Source organism: Aspergillus niger (assembly GCF_000002855.4).
Source record: "Aspergillus niger supercontig An04".
Lineage (NCBI taxonomy): Eukaryota > Fungi > Ascomycota > Eurotiomycetes > Eurotiales > Aspergillaceae > Aspergillus > Aspergillus niger.
The window spans coordinates 1,346,108-1,367,677 of record NT_166539.1 but is presented as its reverse complement, the minus strand read 5'-3'; the positions used below and the strand labels follow the sequence as shown (position 1 = coordinate 1,367,677).

The 21,570-nt window shown below is 52.4% G+C and overlaps 10 protein-coding genes across 10 annotated transcripts; 5 read left to right on the top strand and 5 right to left on the bottom strand.

Moving 5' to 3' along the window:
• On the top strand, positions 1–1,305 carry An04g05580 (uncharacterized protein; the record flags this gene model as incomplete). The annotated part of the gene is made up of 1 exon (XM_059747540.1): positions 1–1,305. A coding segment is annotated over one exon (1,305 nt), but the record flags the coding sequence as incomplete, so codon positions are not given.
• Positions 1,306–1,657: 352 nt separating this feature from the next.
• An04g05570 (uncharacterized protein) lies at positions 1,658–3,801 on the bottom strand (the record flags this gene model as incomplete). Its single annotated transcript, XM_059747539.1, has 4 exons — positions 1,658–1,702; positions 1,785–2,259; positions 2,337–3,046; positions 3,286–3,801. The coding sequence occupies 4 exons, from the start codon at positions 3,799–3,801 to the stop codon at positions 1,658–1,660; spliced, it is 1,746 nt and encodes a 581-aa protein (XP_059600599.1).
• A 556-nt stretch (positions 3,802–4,357) lies between these two features.
• On the top strand, positions 4,358–5,910 carry An04g05560 (uncharacterized protein; the record flags this gene model as incomplete). The annotated part of the gene is made up of 6 exons (XM_059747538.1): positions 4,358–4,371; positions 4,428–4,660; positions 4,925–5,274; positions 5,368–5,526; positions 5,663–5,733; positions 5,874–5,910. 6 exons carry the CDS (start codon positions 4,358–4,360, stop codon positions 5,908–5,910), a joined length of 864 nt encoding a protein of 287 aa, XP_059600598.1.
• Positions 5,911–6,501: 591 nt separating this feature from the next.
• Positions 6,502–7,686, bottom strand: An04g05550 (uncharacterized protein; the record flags this gene model as incomplete). The annotated part of the gene is made up of 1 exon (XM_001401882.3): positions 6,502–7,686. One exon carries the CDS (start codon positions 7,684–7,686, stop codon positions 6,502–6,504), a length of 1,185 nt encoding a protein of 394 aa, XP_001401919.1.
• Positions 7,687–8,921: 1,235 nt separating this feature from the next.
• On the top strand, positions 8,922–11,410 carry An04g05540 (uncharacterized protein; the record flags this gene model as incomplete). Its single annotated transcript, XM_059747537.1, has 4 exons — positions 8,922–8,989; positions 9,122–9,236; positions 9,508–9,886; positions 10,125–11,410. 4 exons carry the CDS (start codon positions 8,922–8,924, stop codon positions 11,408–11,410), a joined length of 1,848 nt encoding a protein of 615 aa, XP_059600597.1.
• A 921-nt stretch (positions 11,411–12,331) lies between these two features.
• Positions 12,332–14,760, top strand: An04g05530 (uncharacterized protein; the record flags this gene model as incomplete). Its single annotated transcript, XM_001401880.3, has 2 exons — positions 12,332–12,401; positions 12,455–14,760. 2 exons carry the CDS (start codon positions 12,332–12,334, stop codon positions 14,758–14,760), a joined length of 2,376 nt encoding a protein of 791 aa, XP_001401917.1.
• Positions 14,761–14,869: 109 nt separating this feature from the next.
• On the bottom strand, positions 14,870–15,112 carry An04g05520 (uncharacterized protein; the record flags this gene model as incomplete). The annotated part of the gene is made up of 2 exons (XM_059747536.1): positions 14,870–14,900; positions 14,976–15,112. The coding sequence occupies 2 exons, from the start codon at positions 15,110–15,112 to the stop codon at positions 14,870–14,872; spliced, it is 168 nt and encodes a 55-aa protein (XP_059600596.1).
• Positions 15,113–15,464: 352 nt separating this feature from the next.
• Positions 15,465–16,345, bottom strand: An04g05510 (uncharacterized protein; the record flags this gene model as incomplete). The annotated part of the gene is made up of 3 exons (XM_059747535.1): positions 15,465–15,760; positions 15,842–15,971; positions 16,052–16,345. The coding sequence occupies 3 exons, from the start codon at positions 16,343–16,345 to the stop codon at positions 15,465–15,467; spliced, it is 720 nt and encodes a 239-aa protein (XP_059600595.1).
• Positions 16,346–17,142: 797 nt separating this feature from the next.
• Positions 17,143–18,738, bottom strand: An04g05500 (uncharacterized protein; the record flags this gene model as incomplete). The annotated part of the gene is made up of 1 exon (XM_001401877.1): positions 17,143–18,738. The coding sequence occupies one exon, from the start codon at positions 18,736–18,738 to the stop codon at positions 17,143–17,145; it is 1,596 nt and encodes a 531-aa protein (XP_001401914.1).
• Positions 18,739–19,467: 729 nt separating this feature from the next.
• Positions 19,468–21,312, top strand: An04g05490 (uncharacterized protein; the record flags this gene model as incomplete). The annotated part of the gene is made up of 9 exons (XM_001401876.3): positions 19,468–19,664; positions 19,721–19,789; positions 19,853–19,937; positions 19,992–20,097; positions 20,149–20,221; positions 20,271–20,424; positions 20,482–20,495; positions 20,547–20,970; positions 21,025–21,312. The coding sequence occupies 9 exons, from the start codon at positions 19,468–19,470 to the stop codon at positions 21,310–21,312; spliced, it is 1,410 nt and encodes a 469-aa protein (XP_001401913.1).
• Between the last annotated feature and the right edge of the window lie 258 nt (positions 21,313–21,570).

The following is a 21,570-nucleotide window of genomic DNA, read 5'->3' as shown; positions in this document are numbered from 1 at the left end:
TGGTACCCTCTCACTGGCGGCATCGGATTCGGACGTATTCGCATCTCCATTCTTTTCCGGCACGTTGAGACCAGACTGCCCCCGCAAATGCTCGGCTGGGATGTCGGTACCTTCCATTTCGTTTCCGACAAGATCACCGTGCAGGGCTTCAACCATCGCTGCAAGATTCGGCTTCGCACCGGCGGCAGCAGCGGCAAGATCACTCGTCATGTGTGCCATGTCCAAGGATCTAACATGACCTACGACCTCTCCAGCGAGGACTTCCGACGCGCCATTCGCCTCCCTGTCAAGCACCGCTACCGATCACCTGTCGTCTTCGAGTTCCAACAACAAGGCCACCATCACACAACCGCTTATGCCGTCTATTGGCTCCAGCACATGGCCGACAACGAAGAAACCCCCATTGACATTCCCATCTGGGTAACCAAGAACGGCAAACGACTCACCCAAAACTACATCACCGAGCAGAACTGTCACATCAAACGCAGCCCGGGCCTCGAGGACCTACACGAGGTTGGCCGCCTGCAATTCCACGGCTTTTTCAGCCCCGGCATCGACGACTCCCACGAACAATACGTCATCGATAACGAATCCCGCGAGACGTTCGAAACCTGGGAAGCCTGCATTGCTCAGGGTGTCCGCGAACGCCGCATCTCTTCCGACATTCCCGAGGATCTCGAGAAATTGCACGAACAATCCCTCCTCGACGGCCGCGACATCCTCAAGCACGCCGAGCCCCGCGAACGCCGCCGCTGGATTGACAAGCAAGGCCAAGATTGGAGCGGCGCTTTCGGCCACGACCCCGGCGCCTACCTTAACAACCACGGTCACCAAGTTGCCGAACCGGGACGCGAGACACCTCCTCACGATCCGGTGAACCCGCCGCCCACTGTTGCCCAGTCCTACGGCACCATGCACGCTGAAGAAGCGCAGCACCAAAACTCCCAAGAACAAGAGCAAGAAGAGAAAGAGGCATCCTCCTCATCCAGCGAAACCGAGGACGACAACGACGATGATCACTACCCCCATCAACAGCAACGCGTCTCACAAAGTACAGCGTCCACTGGCGGCGGGAGCAGCAGTGTCGGGCCCCCCAGCCTCAACAGCATAGATGACGGAGCCCTGAAGAAGGCGAATAAACGCAGCGAGGAGCGTCAACATCGCGGTAAGATGCAATGGAGACCTGTTCGGAATGCAGTGTTTGCGCGTGATGAGGCTAAGTATTCGCTAAGGAAGGTGAAGAGGAAGTTTACGGGTGATTTGGCGGGTCGGGAGCCGGATATTGAGACGGAGACGGGGACTTAGATTAGGTCCTTATGCTTTCTTAAATGTATATGTGTACGTGTGTATGATTGAATGATAGGATGTGTATGTATAGTACTTAGCTCTTCATTTAGTTTTTCATTAGTATTGTATTGCATTGTCAAAATTAGTGTGCATATGAAACGATCAACATAGTAGTACAATAGTCGTGCAGAATTCGGCAATTGGGGGTTATTGATGAGAATAAAACCTGACGAGTAGGAGGGAGGATCATCGAAATATGGGCAAGATAGATCTTCTTGAATAGCATTAACATGGAGCGTTTGATCATGCATATTATATTGTTGTATGTACTCGAAATATACTTTAGATTCGAGTAATACTAGACACGAAATCAAGCATCTCGGAGGAGGATATTCGGCAACTCCCTCTCATAGAACTGTTTGTTCAGCATCAGCGACCTATCCAACACTCAAAGACCTACGAAAAATCACTACACAGAAAAGAAAACCCAAACCCACCTTCGCATAAGCATCCCGCAACCGCATCTCCAGAAAACACCTGGACAGCATCGTCTCCTTCAACCAGAAGTCGTACAGTAGCCGACCATCTGGATCTCTGGAAGGGTTCAAAGCCCTTTCTAGCTCTTCACGCACAACACGCCATCCACCCTTCGATTCTAATCCCAACATGTATAAAAGATGGCCCACGTGCGCCTGAAGGAGCGAATGATGTACCGCGTGCCACATTCTATGTAAATCATCAGTAAGAGTGCGAGCACCGGGGGGAATGTCGTTGAGGGCATTCTCATTGTCGGGATGGCGAAGAAACGTAGGATAATGGATTCGGATCCCGTCAAAGTCACGAATAGCGAACCCGGCTATCTCCTTGTTAGTAATGTTGACGCGGACGAGGACATTCTGGCTATGAGCTTCGATGCGGATTCCGTGGCGGACTAGAGGGGGGAGAATGAGGGAGAATAATTTAATAAGGTATCTTTGTTTTATTAGGTCGTTTCGTTAAATAAAGATAGAGGTTACTAGTATATGAATGGGGTATAGTATATCACTTACTTTCTAAACCAGGTTTGCTTTTCCTTCAAGCTATGAAGACCAAACATAATCTCCATGTACGTTCGATAATCGTTCAACGGCTTCTGCATTAGTCCCGCAACTGGGATGAGTGTCTCCCCGATGTCCGCCGCTCTCAGTTCTGGACTTTTTCGGATAATACATGTTAATTGGCATGCTTTCTGAAAGTCTTCCTGGGCACCCGTAATGGAAGCTGCCTCTTCGAAGATCCATAAATCCGGGGGAAGCAGATCTCTTAGGATATTCCCCACTGCAGTTGCTAAGGCTGCAGCATTGGGAGAAATGGTCCTCAGACGAGAAGTGATTTGGCAGTTCAGCGATAGCTTTATGTGTAACGGAGAGCTGCCCACGTCCGGCGTCATAGAGACCGTCCGCATAGAGAGTTGTGCTCGGCAGCGGTTTTGGACAGTCCCTAGAATGCGTGCGTTAGGGAATAGGGGCGTGATACATGGGAGCTGGCGACTGAAACACGGTACGACGATCTCATTGACTGTATCATCGGGCTTAGGAATCCCGAGTGATCTCAAGAGTGGGTCCAGAAGTGACTGGAATGGTCCGAAGACTTTCATGTCTGACTTTGGAACGCAGAGGAACGATAGTTCGGGCTCTAGTAGATAAGGGATGTCATCGGGCGCGATAGGAACTAGGGGTGGTTGGGCAAGGCACGTTCGGTGTAGCTTCAATACGGTTAACTAAGCCAAAGGCGAGTAGATTAGGGCAAATCGAAGAAAAGGTAGAAGTGATACCGGATGGGTAGGGTGTCCTAATACGACGGATTGCTCCCAATCACATAGTGAAGACTTCAGATGAAGGATGGGCAGAGTACTGGCCATCTCCAGCCACTTCTCTATCTCAACATTAGTTCTTGTTTTTGAAGGGTTAGATTGAAAGTAGCTGTTAGTTCACCTTGATTGTTCGCAGAATTCCGCACCTCCTTTACAAGTATCTCTACTGCGTCACTTTCATCTTGGCGAGAACGCCAGCGGCAGATAACACCGCAAATCACACCAGGGTCAAGCTCCTCTGATATCTCGCCGTTGAGGTTTTGGGTTAGCACAGGTCCAAGGAGATCGTCTGCCCGCACAAATCCAACAACCCTGCCGCCGTCTGTTTCGACATATGCGTCAGCTCGCATACCGCACTTGATCCAAGCGTCTTCATCACTGGCCATGGCTCCTCCGGGACTGCGTAAGCACAACAGCAGACTCGGGCTGTTACATGACTCAAGGGTTGCGCAGGCTATGCCATCGTTTATCGCACTGGCAAGTACTCGCTTGGTTGTCTCAAAGAGCGCCCGTCGCCTATTGGGCGATATGGAGTCTCCTAGTAGGGGTCCTGTCATGCTAAGATGGTTCAAGGTTTGCTGAATGATATGGTGGCATGCCGCTGAGTCTCTTGATTCATCCTTGCCCACTGGATCTGGTCCTATTCCAATGGTCTGCAACATCTTGACGATAAGCCTCGGAAGTCCGACGAGCTGATAGAAATGGCCAAATATAAACTGGTCGCAATACATATCCATTGTAAAGGCGTAGTCCACATTATAAGCATATATAGGGCTAAAATCCCCAGCATTGGCCGGAGATCGGTGACATCAATGGAATCCCTAAGCGGAAATAGATTCCAGTAGGGCTGTTACATGTTGCATTCAGCGAAGTCTCCCTTCCGCGGAAAAGGCCGAAATGCAACATCGCTCGGGAATCCTACTGGTTCAAGATGATAACCTTTATTGGGCCAGATCGAACTAGATATGTTCGATAAAGATAACATTGTCATGGAAATTGTTTATGTAGAGCATTCATCTTATCTTAGGAGGCTTGCACGCAGTGCTGCATACTTTATGCATAAGAGCCATAGGAGGGTATGACAGATCACTATTCAAGTCATAAGTTAGTATAATATATGAACCATCTCTGAACCTCTGCAATGACATCAAAAGAAAAAGCAAAGAAAGAATTCGAGTCCGATAATATAATCGGCAGAAGGGTAGGTCACATTCAATAATGGCTAGTTTCTCGTGAGTTGTCCCCCAAAGATCACTATTTTCAACATACTCATTTTCTGCTGCACTAGGGATGAAGGCTATGACTGTTCAGCATATGCTGCATACCGTCCTTCCCCTCCCAAGGCTCTGTACGATACTGTTTTAGCCTACCACCAGTCTCCACGCGAACTATGCGTCGACCTGGGGACTGGCCACGGGGCTGTAGCTCGCGCGCTGGCCACGCACTTCAAATCTGTCCTCGGAGTTGACTCCTCCGAGGGGATGCTGAAGGAAGCCGCAAGAGCTCAGCAATGGGACATCAGTAATATCCAATATCACCAGTCCAATGCATAGTCTCTCCCCTTCATTGCATCGAAGACGGTTGATCTGGTAATCGCCCGTCAAGCAGCGCATTAGTTCGACCCTGAACCGCTCTGGAATGAGATGACACGAATAGTCCGGCCGGGGGGGGGCACTGTTGCTTTCTGGAACTGGGGTCATTACGTCGTGACGGGACGCCCGCGGGCGAATCGGGCCCTGCAGAAGTTGTTTTTCGAGGATCTGGTACCGTACTGGCCTCAACCAGGAATATCAGTGTTCAACAATGAATGGATGTATCCCGTTGAATGCCGGGATTTTGCTAACTGGACCGACCTTACAAGGTTGGTAAGTGTCCCTGCCAATGACGATGCGCCTGGCGTCTCCAACACTCCAGGAGCTATTCAAATGCGTGCATCACAGACCCTTGGGAGTCTGGAGATCCTAATACGGACATTGAGTATGGTCCATGAATGGCGTAAGGCACATCCTGAGGCTTTATCAGTAAGAGAGGGCGGGTCTGGTGACTGCGTTGATACCCTCATGCGAGATATAATCGAGGGTGAGGAAAAATGGCGCGTCTTTGTTACGTCGGGGGGCAATTGGCGGGACATCGAGGTAGGTCTCGAAATGCGCAGCATTTTGCTGATGGCTCGAAAGAAGCAGTTCCTGTCATACTGTGAAGATCCGCACCAACACTATCCATGATAGCATGCATCCGCCTTTCGATTATCCCGTGCAGGACGGGTCTATACAAAACATATGCGTTCCGAAAGGTTTTGCAGATCGCAATGTATGGACAGTGAGTCTTGCGGAAGTGCTATGATATTCAATAATCGGGGATGGAGGTCCAAAGTTCTGGAGAAGAAAGTATGTAGGGAGAAGATGCTGGAGCGGCCCGCTGCTGCTGCTTAGCAGGTCAGGTGCTACACGTGGTTTCCCCTGTTCGTGGAGTGTTAGCAGTTCTATCCCTTGATTCACCTTTTATTTATCTGTTACCCCATAGACTTACGTTGTTATTTGCATTTTCTTGTCAACCTTTCAGGAGTTCAACATGATCTCATGCGAGAGAAGCAGGTATACAGTCATTACACGGTTGTCTCTGCTAAGACAGATAGTCCGTTTTTGACCATGCTGGTAATAGACTACGAGCACTTTTATTTTATTTTATTTTTTTCTTTGTTTTTTTTTCTCTACGTATACTACACACCTTTTAGTAGGCTAGCAAAGTCTAAGGGCTGGCTGGCTGACTAGCTGGCATCATAAGATCTATCTGGAGAATGATCTGCAAGTCGATGCAGCTATTACTAGAGAGATTCGTTGGACATAATGACGCAATGAAGATCCACGAAAGTTAATATCATGGGGTCTCCGCATGTTATTATTGTTGCTATAATAAGCAGAGGATGGGGAATGCATCAGAGATCGGCCATCGTATTTATGATTTGTATGAAGCATGCAGCTGCAGGAGCATACAGCAGGCACGTAGTACAAACATTGCATAGGAGAAAGTGGAATGAAGCCATGTGATCATCTGGTCAAATTGCATTCATAGTATGCATAAGTATATATTATTGGAAGAAGATATAAGAAATATTTATAGAGAAAGTAGGCAGAAGTGTAATAAAAATGACTGGTCGGTGAATGTAAATGGCATGAACGTCCTGACATTCAAAGTACAGCTTCCCGACCAGAAAAAAGAAAAGAAAGAATCTTCCCAAATCAATAATAGCTATCTAGCAATGTCTAGAAGTAGGATAGGGTATGCTGTGGTTCATCTGCCGTCTATATGCATAATTCGTGATCATCAATGCAAGGGGGTTCGTAACCAAGCATGGGTTATCGTCATTGATCGGCATGTGCGCATTCAAGTTCGTGGGTCGTGTGTGTCTGCCACTCATCATTTTCCGTTTCCACATCCGACGAGACAGATGAACTGGGGCTGGAGTGGTAGAGTGTGGTACTGGCGCTGGACAGCGGAGGGTCGGAGGACGGAGTCTCCGTTTCGGACTCGTGTGGTATCGTTTCAGGCTGGGACGCGGATGATGTTGGACCCGTCTCATCCTGGACGGGGTGAAGCAGTTTGTCACGATTCTCTAACGGGCCCAGGGTCCATCGCCACTCGCAGCGACGTTTAGCTCGCTTCCTGCGCGGCGTTTGCGGTGTCAGGCTGTCCGGATTGCTGGGTCCCGCGATTCCATCCATCAAGGCCACCGCCCGGACTTGCCTCTCGGCATTCGAATGCTTGCGCTTCTTCCGCTTAATGGGAGACGATGTCGTCTTCCCTAAGCCGGTCTCGGGTTCATCTTCAGAAGTGCTGGTGTCCGAGGGACACCCGCTGGCGTTCGAATCCGAGTCCTCGTCTGATGAGGTCACCTCTGGTTGCTGGGGTTGAGATTGAGGCTCAAGTGCAGGTTCGGGGTCGTCGTGTAGATCAGAGTGGCGTGCCGTGTAGTGCACGGTCTGGATTTCCTCTTCCAAAGGGTTGCGATAGCTGACCTGCTTCTTGGCGGGAAAGAAGACGCGGCGTGCGCTCGGTCCACCATTCGGCCCGGTGGTGGCCACCGATCCAGCCCGTCGGCGGCAGGTCGGCTCGAGCGGCGAGTTTCGCAAAATACTCTTCACCCCCAGTGGGAGTTGGTATGGGTTGTGTGTGGTGAATGGAGAGGAAGGTTTGCTAAAGCGGAGGTTGGACGGGTGTTTCGATGACGGAGAGGCGGTGGCAGATGAAGGGCCGGTGACCTCGTAGGCATTTTTGAAGGTATTGCGGACAGTGGGAGATGCCGTTCCGGCTGCAATAGAGAGGGACAACCCCGTTGAGGATGTGCCAAAGGTTCGGGGAAGAGAGGTGGTTTGGAGAGTCAGTTTCGGTCGGGACGATATCGTAGTCTGTTGTGTGGCACTGGAGGAGGAGGATGATGATGAGGAGGAGGAAGAAGAGGAGGTGGTGGTCGTAGTCGAGGCTAGACTGCAGACCATGTTGGAGGACGAAGGGTGGGAAGCTTGCGGGGTCATGGGGGTTGCGAGCATGGCGAAAGCCCCCAAACACAACGGCGGAGGGAGCAGTAGAAGAAGAGGAAGAAGAAGAGGAAGAAGAAGAGGGAGGAAGAGAGGAAGGAGGAGATAAACGAAATGAGACCAGAAAGCGAGGAGGTCTTGGGGGTGCAACAGTAAGGCCCCGCACCAAGAAGCAGCAAAGACGAAGCAGAAGCAGTAGCGCCTTGCCAACAGCACCGGAGTGTGATTCAAGATGCAGAAGTGCAACGACCGGCACCAAGCGCGTCAAATCCAGGGACGATAAGGTTCTGAAATAAGACCAGGTGGGATCCCAACGACTGGAACCAAGCAGACGAGAGACGTGGGCGCTTGTACGAGGGTCGCCTTATTTTAGAATGATCTGCGACTCATGGTTTGCTGGAATGTTGAAGAAATGAACTGTAGAACCAGAGGATAAGCAGAGGATAGGCAGAGAATAGAAGATCGAATAGTAAAGTCCAGAGGAAACTGGGTTAAATGAAAATGAAATTTCCTTAGCCGCGGGGGAGGGAAATTAAAGAAATTAAGAAATTAAGAGATTACTGTTAATCAAAAGTGCTAAATTTACGAGTCTTCGCCATCCTATCATCCAACCCGGCCTGGATGGAGTCGCTGGACTCCATCGCACCCTCAGCATCTCCATTCAGCATTGTCTTCAAAGTCTCAGTGCTCCTCTGCTGGACCACCGGCCGGCTAGTCGCTCCTCATCTAATTATAACCCAACTATTGACGCCGCCGCCGACGGGCCCCAGTTTTCTGATGATCGAGAATGGCCGATCCTACCAACGGCTCCATTCCATCTGCCATCTTCTGGCCATCGACGCCCGGGCGAGACACGCGGCCGATCCATCCCTCCAGCAGTCTGATCTCCGCAATGTCTCTGCTGGAAAATTTGCCTAGTGTTGACTCACATCATCAGAGTCATTGTGTTTTTGATTCTTTCCACGTTGGAAAATTGCTGGTTAGTCATTCTGGGGGCACGAGTTGCGAGACGTTATTTATAGCAATCAACTGGAGCAGGGAAAAGGAAAAGGTGCGCGTCACAGTACCGCCCTTACGTAAGGCAGTTGCATCTTGCACAGACCAATCAGAACTGCAGCTGACGCGGTGTTCTAAAAATGGCATAGTCCCTGCACGAGTGACTGTGGGGAAGTGACACCCTCTTTGGGTTAGTGTCACAATCACGCAGTTACTGAGTCAGCCAGGGTCCAACCAACCAGAAACTTTGAATGGGCTGTACCCCAGCCACCCAGCATGAACTGAAGCGTGACCAGCACCAGCCACATCCCAGCCGCAGGTTTGTTGCCCAATCAGCTGGGAATCTCGTTGTCACTAAGCAGATTGTTGCATCGCACTATCTGTCCTATCTATGGATCTAGTATCTCGGTTGAACGAGTTATCGAATCTCTTGTCGCTACTGGGATGACAGGTGCGGACGGACAAATTCCCTCTTTGAGCTTTCTCTTCCAGCCCTCTGCATTCCGGTAATAGTATCCACCGGAGGTTTTCGCAACAACCTTTTCGCCTCCCTACTACTCCGGACAGTAAGTAGGGACTACAAGGTAGCAGACGGAATACCACTCTCCGTTGTGAGGTCTGCCTGGAATTCGATCCCCACTGGCTCTCTCCGTCGATGCTACATAGTTCATGGCTGTGTTACCATCCAGAGACGACCGCCGAATTATCCTCCACTTTGTCAGTCACGCTACCCAGAGTGATCCATACTTCACTCAAATAATCATAACGTTTTCGAAGCCCTGCGGAAACATGACTCCATTCGGCCGTTAACTAACTGCCTCTCTGCAATCCCCACAGGATTATGATTGTTTCTACGCCTCGGTCTTTGAGGTGGAGCAGCCTGTGCTGAAATCCCTGCCGTTGGCGGTTCAGCAGAAACAGATCGTAGTCACCTGTAATTATGAGGCCCGCCGGCGCGGGTTGCGCAAGCTCCAGTTGATCAAAGAGGCCAAACAGATCTGCCCGGACGTCGTCATTGTCTTAGGCGAAGATCTGTCTAGATTTCGCGATGCATCCAAGGATCTATTCCACTACATTAGGTCCTTCGTCTGGGGGGAGAAGGTCGAAAGACTCGGCTTTGATGAGGTATGTATTGCTAGTATCGACTCTGCTACAGACTTGGGTTCATTGTCAGAAATGCCCGTTGAGATGGTTCTCCACGGGTTCCTGGGCTGCAGTGAGCTTCTTCGCGACCCCATCTAATACCCGCCTGCAGTTGTTCTTGGATGTCACCGAAATGATCAACTACAATGTCGATCTGCTGAATCGCTATGATCTGGAACATTCATTCTTTCATCTGGACCGGCACGAACCCACCGTGGGTTTCACTTATGATGCCACCCGATTATGTGGCTCCACTTACCCTGCTAACGCGAATACGATCGCTGCCGCTGCGCCCTCGACGACTGCGACAGCTGACGAGGACACATCAGCCTGGCTTTACACTCGATTGCTGGTGGCCTCGCACCTTGCAGGCTACCTTCGCGGTCAACTGGAGCAGCAGAAAGGGTACACTGCCACAGTGGGGATCTCTACGTCCAAGCTTCTCGCCAAGCTCGCAGGCAGCACTCACAAACCGAACAACCAGACCACGCTACTTCCCCCGTATACTACACCGACGCTGGCTGCGCCCAGTAATGTGCTCGATTTTCTTGATGCGCACGAGATCAGGAAGATCCCTGGGATCGGCTCCAAACTGACGCGGAAACTCAGTCACTATCTCGCTGATGGAGGCGCTCACTCAGCCCCAGCGGTGACCACCGACGACACCGCTGATTCTAACAAGGTGACTGTGAGAGATATTCGATTGTTGCCTGGCATGGGCCCGTCCCTGCTCAGTCGGATATTAGGGGGCCCAGGGGCACCCCGAGATATCGGGGTGCGAGTCTGGGGACTGCTGCATGGCGTAGACAATACCGAGGTCGTCCAGGCAGGAGATTTGCCCACGCAGATAAGCATTGAAGATTCCTACGGTCGCCTGGACAGCCTTGACAGCGTCCGAAAAGAGCTAGTCTTGCTAACAGGGAGCTTACTTCGTCGGATGCGGACGGATCTGACAGAAAAGGACAGGGAGACTGACAGTATAGCAGCAAACCAATCTGCAATGTCGAAAGTCCGATGGCTTGCGCATCCGCGAACCCTGCGGCTGTCCACACGGCCCCGGTCTGCCACCGACAGTGCACAATCTTACCATGGGGGGAGAATCTCTCGCTCAGCGCCGCTGCCCGGATATGTCTTCCATCTTGATGAGAGTGTGGATGCGCTGGCTGAACGATTGGTACAAGATCAGCTACTGTCCATGTTCCGCAAGCTTCACCCGGAGAGGTCTGGGTGGAACCTGCGATTGATGAACGTCGCTGTGACAAACCTGGTAGATGCAGCTGGAGAACGGAAGCAAAGCAGTGGACGCGATATTGGTAAGATGTTTCAAACCCAAGGGTCACGGCGCAACGATGCCTTGGCCGTTTCTGAGGCGGGGCACGTATCTACGGGTAACAGCGGCACGATGGTCGTCACCCCTCAGGAGCCCTTCCATCCTGGAGACGCTGCAGCCATGACTGAGAACGAAGTGGAGGAAGCTGCATGGGAAGAGAGCGACGGAGAAGATGGCATGGCTTGTGTAGCATGTGGCGTCTGCGGCGCCATGATTCCACATTTCGCCCGAGACGCGCACGAAGCATTTCATTTGGTTTCAGACTGACCGTGATTTGGGGGATTGCCAGGCGCCAAACTGCGGGGGTTGGAATGGTAACACTATGGTTGAAGAATATTGACGCCAGGATGGAGTGGTTGTTGCTCTTGAGTTATAGTAAGACAGCAGTACTCTGTATAATGAGCGATGATCCGTAAGCGCCGGGAGGGCTTGGCGGGTGTCCGCGACAACCAAAAGCGGAGAAAGCGATGAATCGCCCATCGAATGGTTTGTTGTGGTTGTTGTTTGGGGTCCCATTTGCAATCCCTGAACCGGACCCTGTCAATCCCTCCCAAGTCCCTCGTTATCTTCCGCCTTTTCCACCCCCTCCACACTTTATTTTTCCATCCATCATCTTCCAGTGCCTCAATCCAAATCACTGTCGTTGAATATAGATTCGCATCTGTTTTCCGTACGTGTATTTGTTTACTTTCGGGAGGGAGATTCTCGCCGTTCATTCCAGATTTCCGCCCGTCCGCCAAGGCGGCTGCGCCTCCAGCCAAGCCAAAACCTCCTTGGATCGCCAGGTGGAAAGAATCCCTTTCACTCCCCCGTCGAGTGAGTCTGTCTCACTGCTCCCTCCGGTCGTTGCGCGCGCTCTCTCTTTCCTCTCCACACCTCCAGTATACTTCCTCTGCGGGTGTGTGAGAGACTGCGACGATCCGGAGAAGAATAAAACCCTCCAGTGCAGCTTAATCTCCGGAGTGATCCGTCATACATGACCGGCTCCCGAGCCAAGATCTCGACTGGGTCCATCCAGTGAAAGGGAACTCAATCGTTTGCACTTTTCGTCGCTGCCTGATGCTGTGGACCGAAGGGCTCTGTTGAACCCTGACTCTCCGGATCTCTCGGTGTTGTTTTGATGCCAGCACGCTCGTTCCACACTCACCTTTAACCTCTCCCATCGGCTGTCTTCACTCGCTGACAGCAATGCGGTTTCTCACTTATTCCCTGCCCTTCATTGCAAGTGCTATCTCGCTCTTTGGGGTCAATGTACAAGGTTAGCTCGGCGACATCCGGCGCATAGATTTGTTCTAACTGGATCAAATACAGCTCGATCACAAGCTCCAAGTGCCATCCGTCATGTGTCGACGCTTGACCAGCCCACCATCAAGACACCCTCACAGCGGGTCGATCACCTTGACCACTTTGACATCACCTTCAATATTCATGACAAGCACCAGCGGATAAAGCTGGAGCTGGAGCCCAACCATGACATCCTGGCGGAAGACGCATCCGTACAGTATCTCGACGCGGACGGGAACGTGCGACGGCACGAGCCCATTGCTCCACATGAGCATAAGGTCTTCAAGGGGAGGAGTCTACTCGGGCGAGGAAAAGGCATGTGGGATCCGGTCGGATGGGCGCGGATCTACTTGAAGCAGGATGGCTCAGAGCCACTATTTGAGGGAGTCTTCAGTATCGACGGCGACAACCATCACGTTCAGCTGAAATCGGCATACATGGAGAAGAAACGCCCCGTGGATGTCGACCTTCCCGACTCAGCGACTGACTATATGATCTTCTACCGGGATTCGGATATGGTGCGTCTACATACGGAACTCAAGCGGTCGTCGCTCGGATCGACCTCGTGTCAAGCCGATCAGCTCGGCTTCAACACTAACCCCAACCACCCTGTGCTACAACCGTATGGCCAGGCAGAGACCGATACGTGGGGAGCAATTTCATTGAACTCCTTGTTTGGACTCAACAAGCGCCAATCCGATATCGGAAGTGTGTCTGGCAATGCGGGCGGAGTCAATCTGGCGTCGACCATTGGTGATACTTCGGGCTGTCCGAGTACGAAGCAAGTAGCTTTGATTGGTGTTGCAACGGACTGCGCCTTTACCGGCTCATTCAACAACGAGACTGCCGCCAAGGAATGGGTCATCAGTACTGTCAACAGCGCGTCCAATGTCTACGAAAAGTCCTTCAACATTACGATTGGGCTGCGGAATCTGACTATCACCGACAGCTCATGCCCCGACAACCCGCCCGCGGCCACGGCATGGAACATGCCCTGCTCCAGCGGCAATCTCACCTCCCGACTGGATCTGTTTTCCAAGTGGCGCGGTGAGCAATCGGATGACAATGCTTATTGGACCCTGATGAGCGATTGCGCGACGGGCAACGAGGTCGGACTGTCATGGCTTGGCCAACTCTGCAATAGCGATGCTTCTTCGGATGGCTCGAGCACGGTCAGTGGAACTAACGTCGTCGTTCGGTCTTCCGGCTCGGATTGGCAGATCTTTGCTCATGAATCTGGCCACACCTTTGGCGCTGTCCACGACTGTGACTCCCAGACCTGCGCGGAGGATCTCGAAGCCTCGTCCCAGTGCTGTCCGTTGACCTCGAGCACCTGCAACGCCAACGGGAAATACATCATGAATCCTACAACTGGAACAGACATCACTGCGTTCTCGCAATGCACTATCGGAAATATATGCGCAGCCCTGGGCCGCAACAGCGTTAAGTCCAGTTGTCTCTCCGCCAACCGCGACGTCACCACCTACACTGGCAGCCAGTGCGGCAACGGAATTGTCGAGTCCGGCGAAGACTGCGATTGTGGCGGGGAAGATGGTTGCGGCGACAACAACTGCTGCGACGCGAAGACATGCAAGTTCAAGTCGGGAGCTGTGTGTGATGACTCCAACGACAGCTGCTGTTCAAGCTGCCAATTCTCCTCAGCTGGGACGGTATGTCGTGCCAGTCGCGGCGACTGCGACGTGGCAGAGACCTGCAGCGGCAACTCCAGTACTTGTCCTACCGACTCGTTCAAGAAGGACGGCACGAGCTGCGGCAGCAGTGGCTCGGGACTTGCCTGCGCTAGTGGCCAATGCACCAGCCGCGACTACCAGTGCCGCAGTGTGATGGGCAGTCTCCTCCACAGCAACGACACCTACGCCTGTTCCTCCTTCAGTTCCTCCTGCGAACTGGTCTGCACCTCCCCGAAGATCGGCACGTGCTACAGCGTCAACCAAAACTTCCTCGACGGCACTCCCTGCGGTAGTGGCGGCTACTGCAGCAACGGCGACTGCAAGGGCCAAAACGTCGAATCCTGGATCAAGAACCACAAAGGTATCGTCATTGGTGTCGCCTGCGCCGTAGGCGCCCTGATCCTTTTGGCCCTGATGACCTGCATCGTAAACCGCTGTCGCCGGGCTCGCGCGCCAAAACCCGTCCCGCGTCCAGTGCCTTACGGGCCGTGGCCCGGCGCTAGGCCTCCCCCGCCGCCGCCCATGAACCAGTGGCCGGCGCGAGGCTATCAAGGCTTAGGGAATGAGCCGCCGCCCCCGTATCCAGGTGTACCTGGTCAGCCAGTACCGCAACATATGCCTCCCCAGGGGCGGTACGCTTGATTGACGAGACTTCTTCTGTGCTTCTTTCCATGCGATATAGTATGCATTACGATTCTTGCAGCACTAGCATTACAAATGTGACGATTACTTCATTGATCCTTTATTGACCTTACATTCTTGTCTTGGAGTGGAGGCGTGTTCTAGAGTTTTGGTTTGATGCTGAATTGTTCTTTTCTATACGGGGGTCTGGGCGTTTCGTGAATTGCAGTACTTACAATCCAGGGGTGCAATCCCCAGGGGGTTGGTTCGCGTCTTCTTTCCCTTTCTTTGCCCATATTAGACGGGGCCGTGGGATGTATGGTCGGGGTCTGATGTATGTATTCCTGCCGTGTATAATGAACTTTTCCGTCATAATATATTGCTTCTTGTAGATAGTATAGTAGGTACCACTCAACTTAGCATAGTAAACAGAAAAGACCTTCGATATTTATAATTCCTATTTTCATTGCATAGTTAATATTCCCAAATCAATTGGCGCCAGTCCATGCACAGTACGTAGTAGATAATTAGACGTGATCAACAAAGCAGACAGACAGACAGAGAGACACCAACGAGTTAACAAGACCATCCATCCATCCATCATCCACACCAAAACCAAACAAGCAGGGTTTTCCCCATCCAATCCACATAAACCCAACGAACCATCCAACCTCAAGAATCGACACAAAAAGTGGAAGGGGATAAAAAAAAATGGTATAAAATAATCACTGCCAACAAATTCCCACAAACGCCTCCCTGGTAACACCCCCGACACCCTCCAAATCAAACTCCTCAATCATAGCCCTCAGTTCCTCCTCCTCGAGTCCCGTCTCACCCAACTCCCTCGCCACGCGCCTCAAATCTTCCAGATCAATGTACCCCTTTCCACCTTCATCGAAGAGTTCGAACGCGCGCAGGATCTCGTCGCGTGGATCCCGCTCCAGTATCTTCAGCGCCGTGACGGCCTGGAAGGCCGATAGTGGCATGAGCAGATTACTCGGGTGTTGAGGGTTCGTAGTAGCTGCTGCGCGGTTTTGTTGTTGCTGGGGTGGGGGAGGGTTGCCGCCTGCGGAAGGGTTCTGTTGTTGTTGGACTTGGGGACGCGGAACGCCGTAGGTGGTTAGGAGGGAGATGAGCTCTTGTTTGGGGAGGGTGAAGCCTAATGCGCGGAAAGCGACGCGGAGTTCGTGGTAGTCGAGATGGCGGTCACGGTCGAGGTCGAAGAGGGTGAACTATTTAGTGATTCTGTTTAGTATGTTGCCTTTTGAGATGCAGTGTATGTTTGTTGGGAAGGGGAAGAAGGGAGCAGTACAGCTTCGTTGATCTCTTCGCGTTGCTCTTCTGTCAATCGGTTCAAGGGATTCGTGTCTTGTTGGGGTTGTGAATGCATCGGTGGTTGCGGTGGTGCTTGCGATGGACCTGGTGCCTGTTGGCTGGCTTTGGGGTCGGCGAAGTCGCCGGCCGTGGGAGCGCCGGGCGCGCCGGCGAGACTGCGGTGTCGCGAGAAGGAGGAGGCGCTGAAGGGAAGGGCGTTGACGTTGATAGATCGGTCGGGGAGTTTGCCCGAGGCGTAGGAGCGCGTGCCGAAGGGTTGTGAGGAAGCCATTGTGTTGGTTGATGGTGGTGTGGTTTTAGGTCGGTGAGAGGGACCCCGACCGCGGTCGGTCGGTGGGGGGTGGAGGGTGAGGATCAATGGAGGGGGTGTGTTGGTGCAAGGAGTTGGGAGAGTGGGATTGGTTGTGCGATGAGTAGAGTGACAGGTTGTAAGGGGGGGAGGGGGTGGTGCAGTGGGTAAACAATCTGGAGACTTTGAGGCGATGAGATGAAGAGCTGGAGGAGGAAGAGGAGAGAAAGATGGAGGTGGAGACGCGATGGAGACGCGAGGCGGCTGTTTGATTGGCGGCGGAGTCTAACCTGGAACACGTTTGGTTTGAACATCCTACTAACTTGGTACCGATTAGTTGGTAGACTAGAAGTCTAAAATGTAGGAAGCAGTTATCTGTCCTATGTACTCAATTGTATCTACCATGGTCTATATCTTTCGGTAGAAAGTATGCGTGAGGCTGTCCCTGGCATGTACTCCTGGCAACTGGCCGTGGTTACTCCGTCATACTCCTACCCAACCGCCCAATGCGCAGTTTCCTGTGCCTGGACAGGGGAAAAGCTTTTTCTGGTAAGCGCCTGTACAAGTTTGATGGGCTCCGTCTGATCCAGCAGATGTCTTTTACGCCCCATATCTGACATTGGCATGCTGCCAATGGTGGAGGCGATCGAGGTGCTTTCATGCAAGCATATTTGTGCCATCAGGCACACGCTGGCTCTGCGTGGCCTTGTGTGATGATCGAGGGCGAGCCAATGGCATTGGCAGGTTTATACTGCCTCATTGACATGAACATGAGTAGTCTACCTCATGAGATCTGGGTCCACCTGATGTCCTAGATCGGGATCCTCCAAGAACTTCCGTCCCAAAATCTTTTCCGGGAGATAGTCCTGGACGACCTCCCCGTCGACATAGTTAGGATTATACTTGTATTCCTTGCCGTATCCGAGCTCCTTCATCAACCGAGTCGGCGCATTGCGCAGATGGATCGGAACAGGCAGCCCAGCAACGCCGGGCTCTGCTAGCGCAGCAAATGCATTGTTCAGGCCGCGGTACGACCGCGTGCTCTTCTTTGAGAGTGCCATGGCAACGGTCGCATGTGCCAGATTGATCCGTGCCTCCGGTAGGCCGATCTTTTCCACAGCCGCGTGGGTCGAGATGGCTAGCGTGAGCATGCTGTTGTCCGCAAGCCCAATGTCCTCCGAAGCGACGACGATGAGACGTCGAGCGATATAGAGGGGGTCTTCTCCCGACTGGATCATGCGAGCAAGATAGTAAAGCGCCGCATCCGGATCGCTCCCCCGGATGGATTTGTGAAAAGCGGAAATGGTATCGTAGTGTTGATCCCCGGCCCGATCATAGACAAGGGTCTTAGTCAATGACCGCTTGATCTCATCCTTGGTCATTCCAGGCCGTTTCGACAGATCCATGGCGAGCTCTAGAAGATTAAGGGACGTCCGCGCGTCGCCATCGGCGAACCTGGCCAAGTAATCAATCAATTCTTCATCGACCAATTCCGAAGGCGAATAGTTCGGCCCCTCCAGCCGTAGTGCTCGATGAAGGATCGATTTGATATCTTCGTCTGTAAGTTTGGAAAGAGTAAAAGTCCGACACCGGGACAGCAGAGCGTTCTGCACCTTGAAAGAAGGGTTCTCCGTGGTAGCACCAATAAGCGTTACCTGCCCACTTTCTACTGGTCCCAGAAATACGTCTTGTTGAGACTTGGAGAATCGATGAATCTCGTCACAGAAAATGATGGTCTTCCGTCCCGTCAGACCGAGCTCACTTTTCGCATCGGAGAAGATTTTCTTGCACTCCGCAACTCCCGAACTGGTACTGTTGATCTCAACGAAGCGGCTACCAACCATCGAAGCAATCACGCGAGCAATGGTTGTTTTTCCTGTTCCTGGACCACCCCAAAGAATCATACTCGGAACCCGATCTTGCTCAATCAAGCCCCGAAGCACTCCGTTTGGCCCTACAAGCTCTTGTCCGCAGACATCGTCAAGAGTCCGAGGACGCATGCGTTCCGGTAAAGGCGCAGCCTTTTGCAAGGCGCTAACTTTTGGCTTCTTTGGTTCGCTCGACGGTTGGCTGGGCCCGGATCTCTCGTATACCTCCGATGAGTTGGCATCGTGCGGCGTCGCCCGTTTGCCGTTGACATTGCGCAGTGGGGAGGAAGTCACATTTTGATCTCGCTGTCCATTTGCCTGAGCAGACTGGGCAGAAGCTTTCTTAGCAGAGGCTGGCTGGAAGAAGCTGGGAACCGGAGCTTTCTGAGTGGCGGGAGTCTCCCCCGAGCTGGGCGGCTCTTCGATAAAGTTCTGGCAGTCGGAATCGATGTGGTCGTTAATCTTTAGGGACGAGACGGACTGGCTGCAGATGGGACAAGACACCATGATGGCGGTTAGTCATTAGAATCGTAGAAGAAGCGCTGCCAGCAAGCTGGGTGCAGAGCAGCTCCCAGTGGCGGCCATGGAAATCGAGCTATCAAATCACTTGGATTAACAGGTGAAACGCGTTTCCGACGCGCGCGATAAGCCGGGCTGACTAAGAACAGTCGTACCCAGTGCCTGGGTGCCTGAGGAACTCGTGCGTCATCTCCGATGCTCGCTCACTCCTTGAACGAGAACCACAGTCAATAGCAAAGAAGCATTCATTCATACTGCATCAATTGCTTCGTTGATAGTTTTCAAACCACGTCTGGTCGATACTTGCGCATTAAACACCGAAGCCCGTCCCGAACAGCCCGTTATCCGCTTCCATCGGAGGTCACCTCTGCCTACTACTACTACTACCACTACCACCGCTATACTTGAGGTAGGGATGCACATGCCGGAGGATGGCGGACAGTTAATCAATGCCCTTTCGTCCTTCAAGTACTAAATCTCCTATTCGGCATAGTAATCGTGTCGAAATAGTCTCTAAGTCTAAGCAAGACTGCGGAACGGCATCTTATCAGCGCTGTCCGACCCAGCAAAGCACGCAATTATAGTTGGCGGCTGCCAAAGCGAGTCCCGCTCTGCCTCCCCGGATCTGACTCTCTCTTTCGCTACCTTTCGTACCACTCTCCTCTTTCTCTTCTTTTCTCCCCCGCTCTCCTCCAATTCCTCGGCCCAGCTGCCTCTATGTTCTCTGGCCACCGCGCTGCTTTTTTCTCTACCAGAGCCATCAAGATTCAGCCCTCGCTGGCCGTTACCCTGCGCCCCTTGTCAACTCCTACACTACCCCGCCAGCCATTCTCCCGAGCGATGTCGGCCACCACGGCTCGTCCCGACCCTTTCAAACCGGCGGCCAGAGTCGCTGGCCAGAGACAAGATGTCTGGTGCGATGCGCATGAATGTTCACATTGCTGCTTCTCAGTGTCTGACCGGATCGCAGGTCCATTGTCAATGAAGCCGCCGCTGCCTCCCCCGTCCAGCCCATCGTGAACATGGGACAGGGTTTCTTGTGAGTGATAAATCGCCGAAGATGGATGACTCGGAGTTCCTGACCTTTTTTCTACTTGCGCAGTGGCTATAACCCTCCCAAGTTCGCCCTGGATGCCGCCAAGGAGGCCCTTGACCGTGTGGAGTGCAACCAATACTCCCCCACCAAGGTACAGCCGGATTGCGACATATTCATACCGGAACACTTGCTCACCTTCGATTAGGGACGCCCGCGTCTCAAGAAAGCCATCGCCGATGCCTACTCGCCTTCCTTTGGCCGGACTCTCAACCCGGACACCGAAGTTACCATCACCACAGGTGCAAATGAAGGTGGGACATACTCTGTTGCGTGCGTGACTGGTAGCTGACGAGTTGTCCAAGGTATGCTGAGTGCGTTCATGGGCTTCATCGAGCCCGGCGACGAGGTGATCATCTTTGAACCTTTCTTCGACCAGTGAGTCACTTCTATTCTTGCCATGCGAACCCTTCTAATGGCCCCAAAGGTACATTAGCAACATCGAGATGCCCGGAGGAAAGATCCGCTATGTCCCTCTTCACCCTCCCAAGGATGGCGCGACGAGGACTTCCCCCGCCTCCGAGTGGACGATAGACTTTGAGGAGTTGGAGAATACCATCAACGACAAGACCAAGATGATTGTAAGCCTGACCTTACTTCCTAGTTCATACTGCTATAGTACTAACCATCCTCATTAGGTCCTGAACTCCCCGTAAGTAACCTAACAAGTGACCATCTCAAGCCGCAAACTGACCAAGCACAGTCACAACCCCGTTGGCAAGGTCTTCTCGCGCGCTGAGCTGGAGCGCATTGGAGAGATCTGCGTGAAGCACAACCTGATCATCCTCTCCGACGAAGTCTACGACCGCCTCTACTACGTCCCTTTCACCAGAATCGCTACCCTGTCTCCTGAGCTCTACGAGCGCACTCTCACCGTCGGCTCTGCCGGCAAGGCCTTCTACGCCACTGGCTGGCGAGTAGGATACCTCGTCGGTCCCGAGCATTTGATCAAGTACGTGGCCGGCGCGCACACCCGCATCTGCTACAGCAGTGTGTCTCCTCTTCAGGAGGCTGCCGCCGTTGCTTTCGAGCAGGCCGACAAGGTCGGATTCTGGGACGAGAGCCGGAACGAGATGAAGAAGAAGATGGAGCGTTTCTGCGAAGTCTTTGACGAGCTCAAGATTCCCGTGAGTATTCCATTGCTAGAATTTCTCCGGGCCTGAACTAACCCCAGCTCGCAGTATTCGGACCCCGAGGGAGGCTACTTCGTTCTTGCCAATATGTCTTCGGTGAAGCTTCCCGAGGACTACCCATTCCCTCCTCACGTTGCCAGCCGTCCTCGTGACTTCAAGCTGTGCTGGTTCCTGATCCATGAAGTCGGTGTGGCAGCCATCCCTCCCACTGAATTCTACACTGACGCCAATGCACACATTGCGGAGGACTATCTCCGCTTCGCTGTCTGCAAGAATGACGATGTGCTGGAGACTGCCAAGGAGAGACTGCGCGGTCTGAAGAAGTATATTGCATGAGCGTTTCAACATGTCTGATTAATATGACGGGCTAGCATAGAGCGGGAGTCTGATCTTGCCTTCAACGGCTGATTAAAAACTATATAGGAAGAATAGAGGACTAAAACAGTCTGTTTGGCACACAAGTCAATTCCATTTATTCTTTATCATGATATCGCACATTCGTTCTTCATGTATGTCACATTACCAACAACTAAATGAGCGTATCTCAACCATATTACACAATGAAATCCACCTCACAGACTATGCATCGTATCA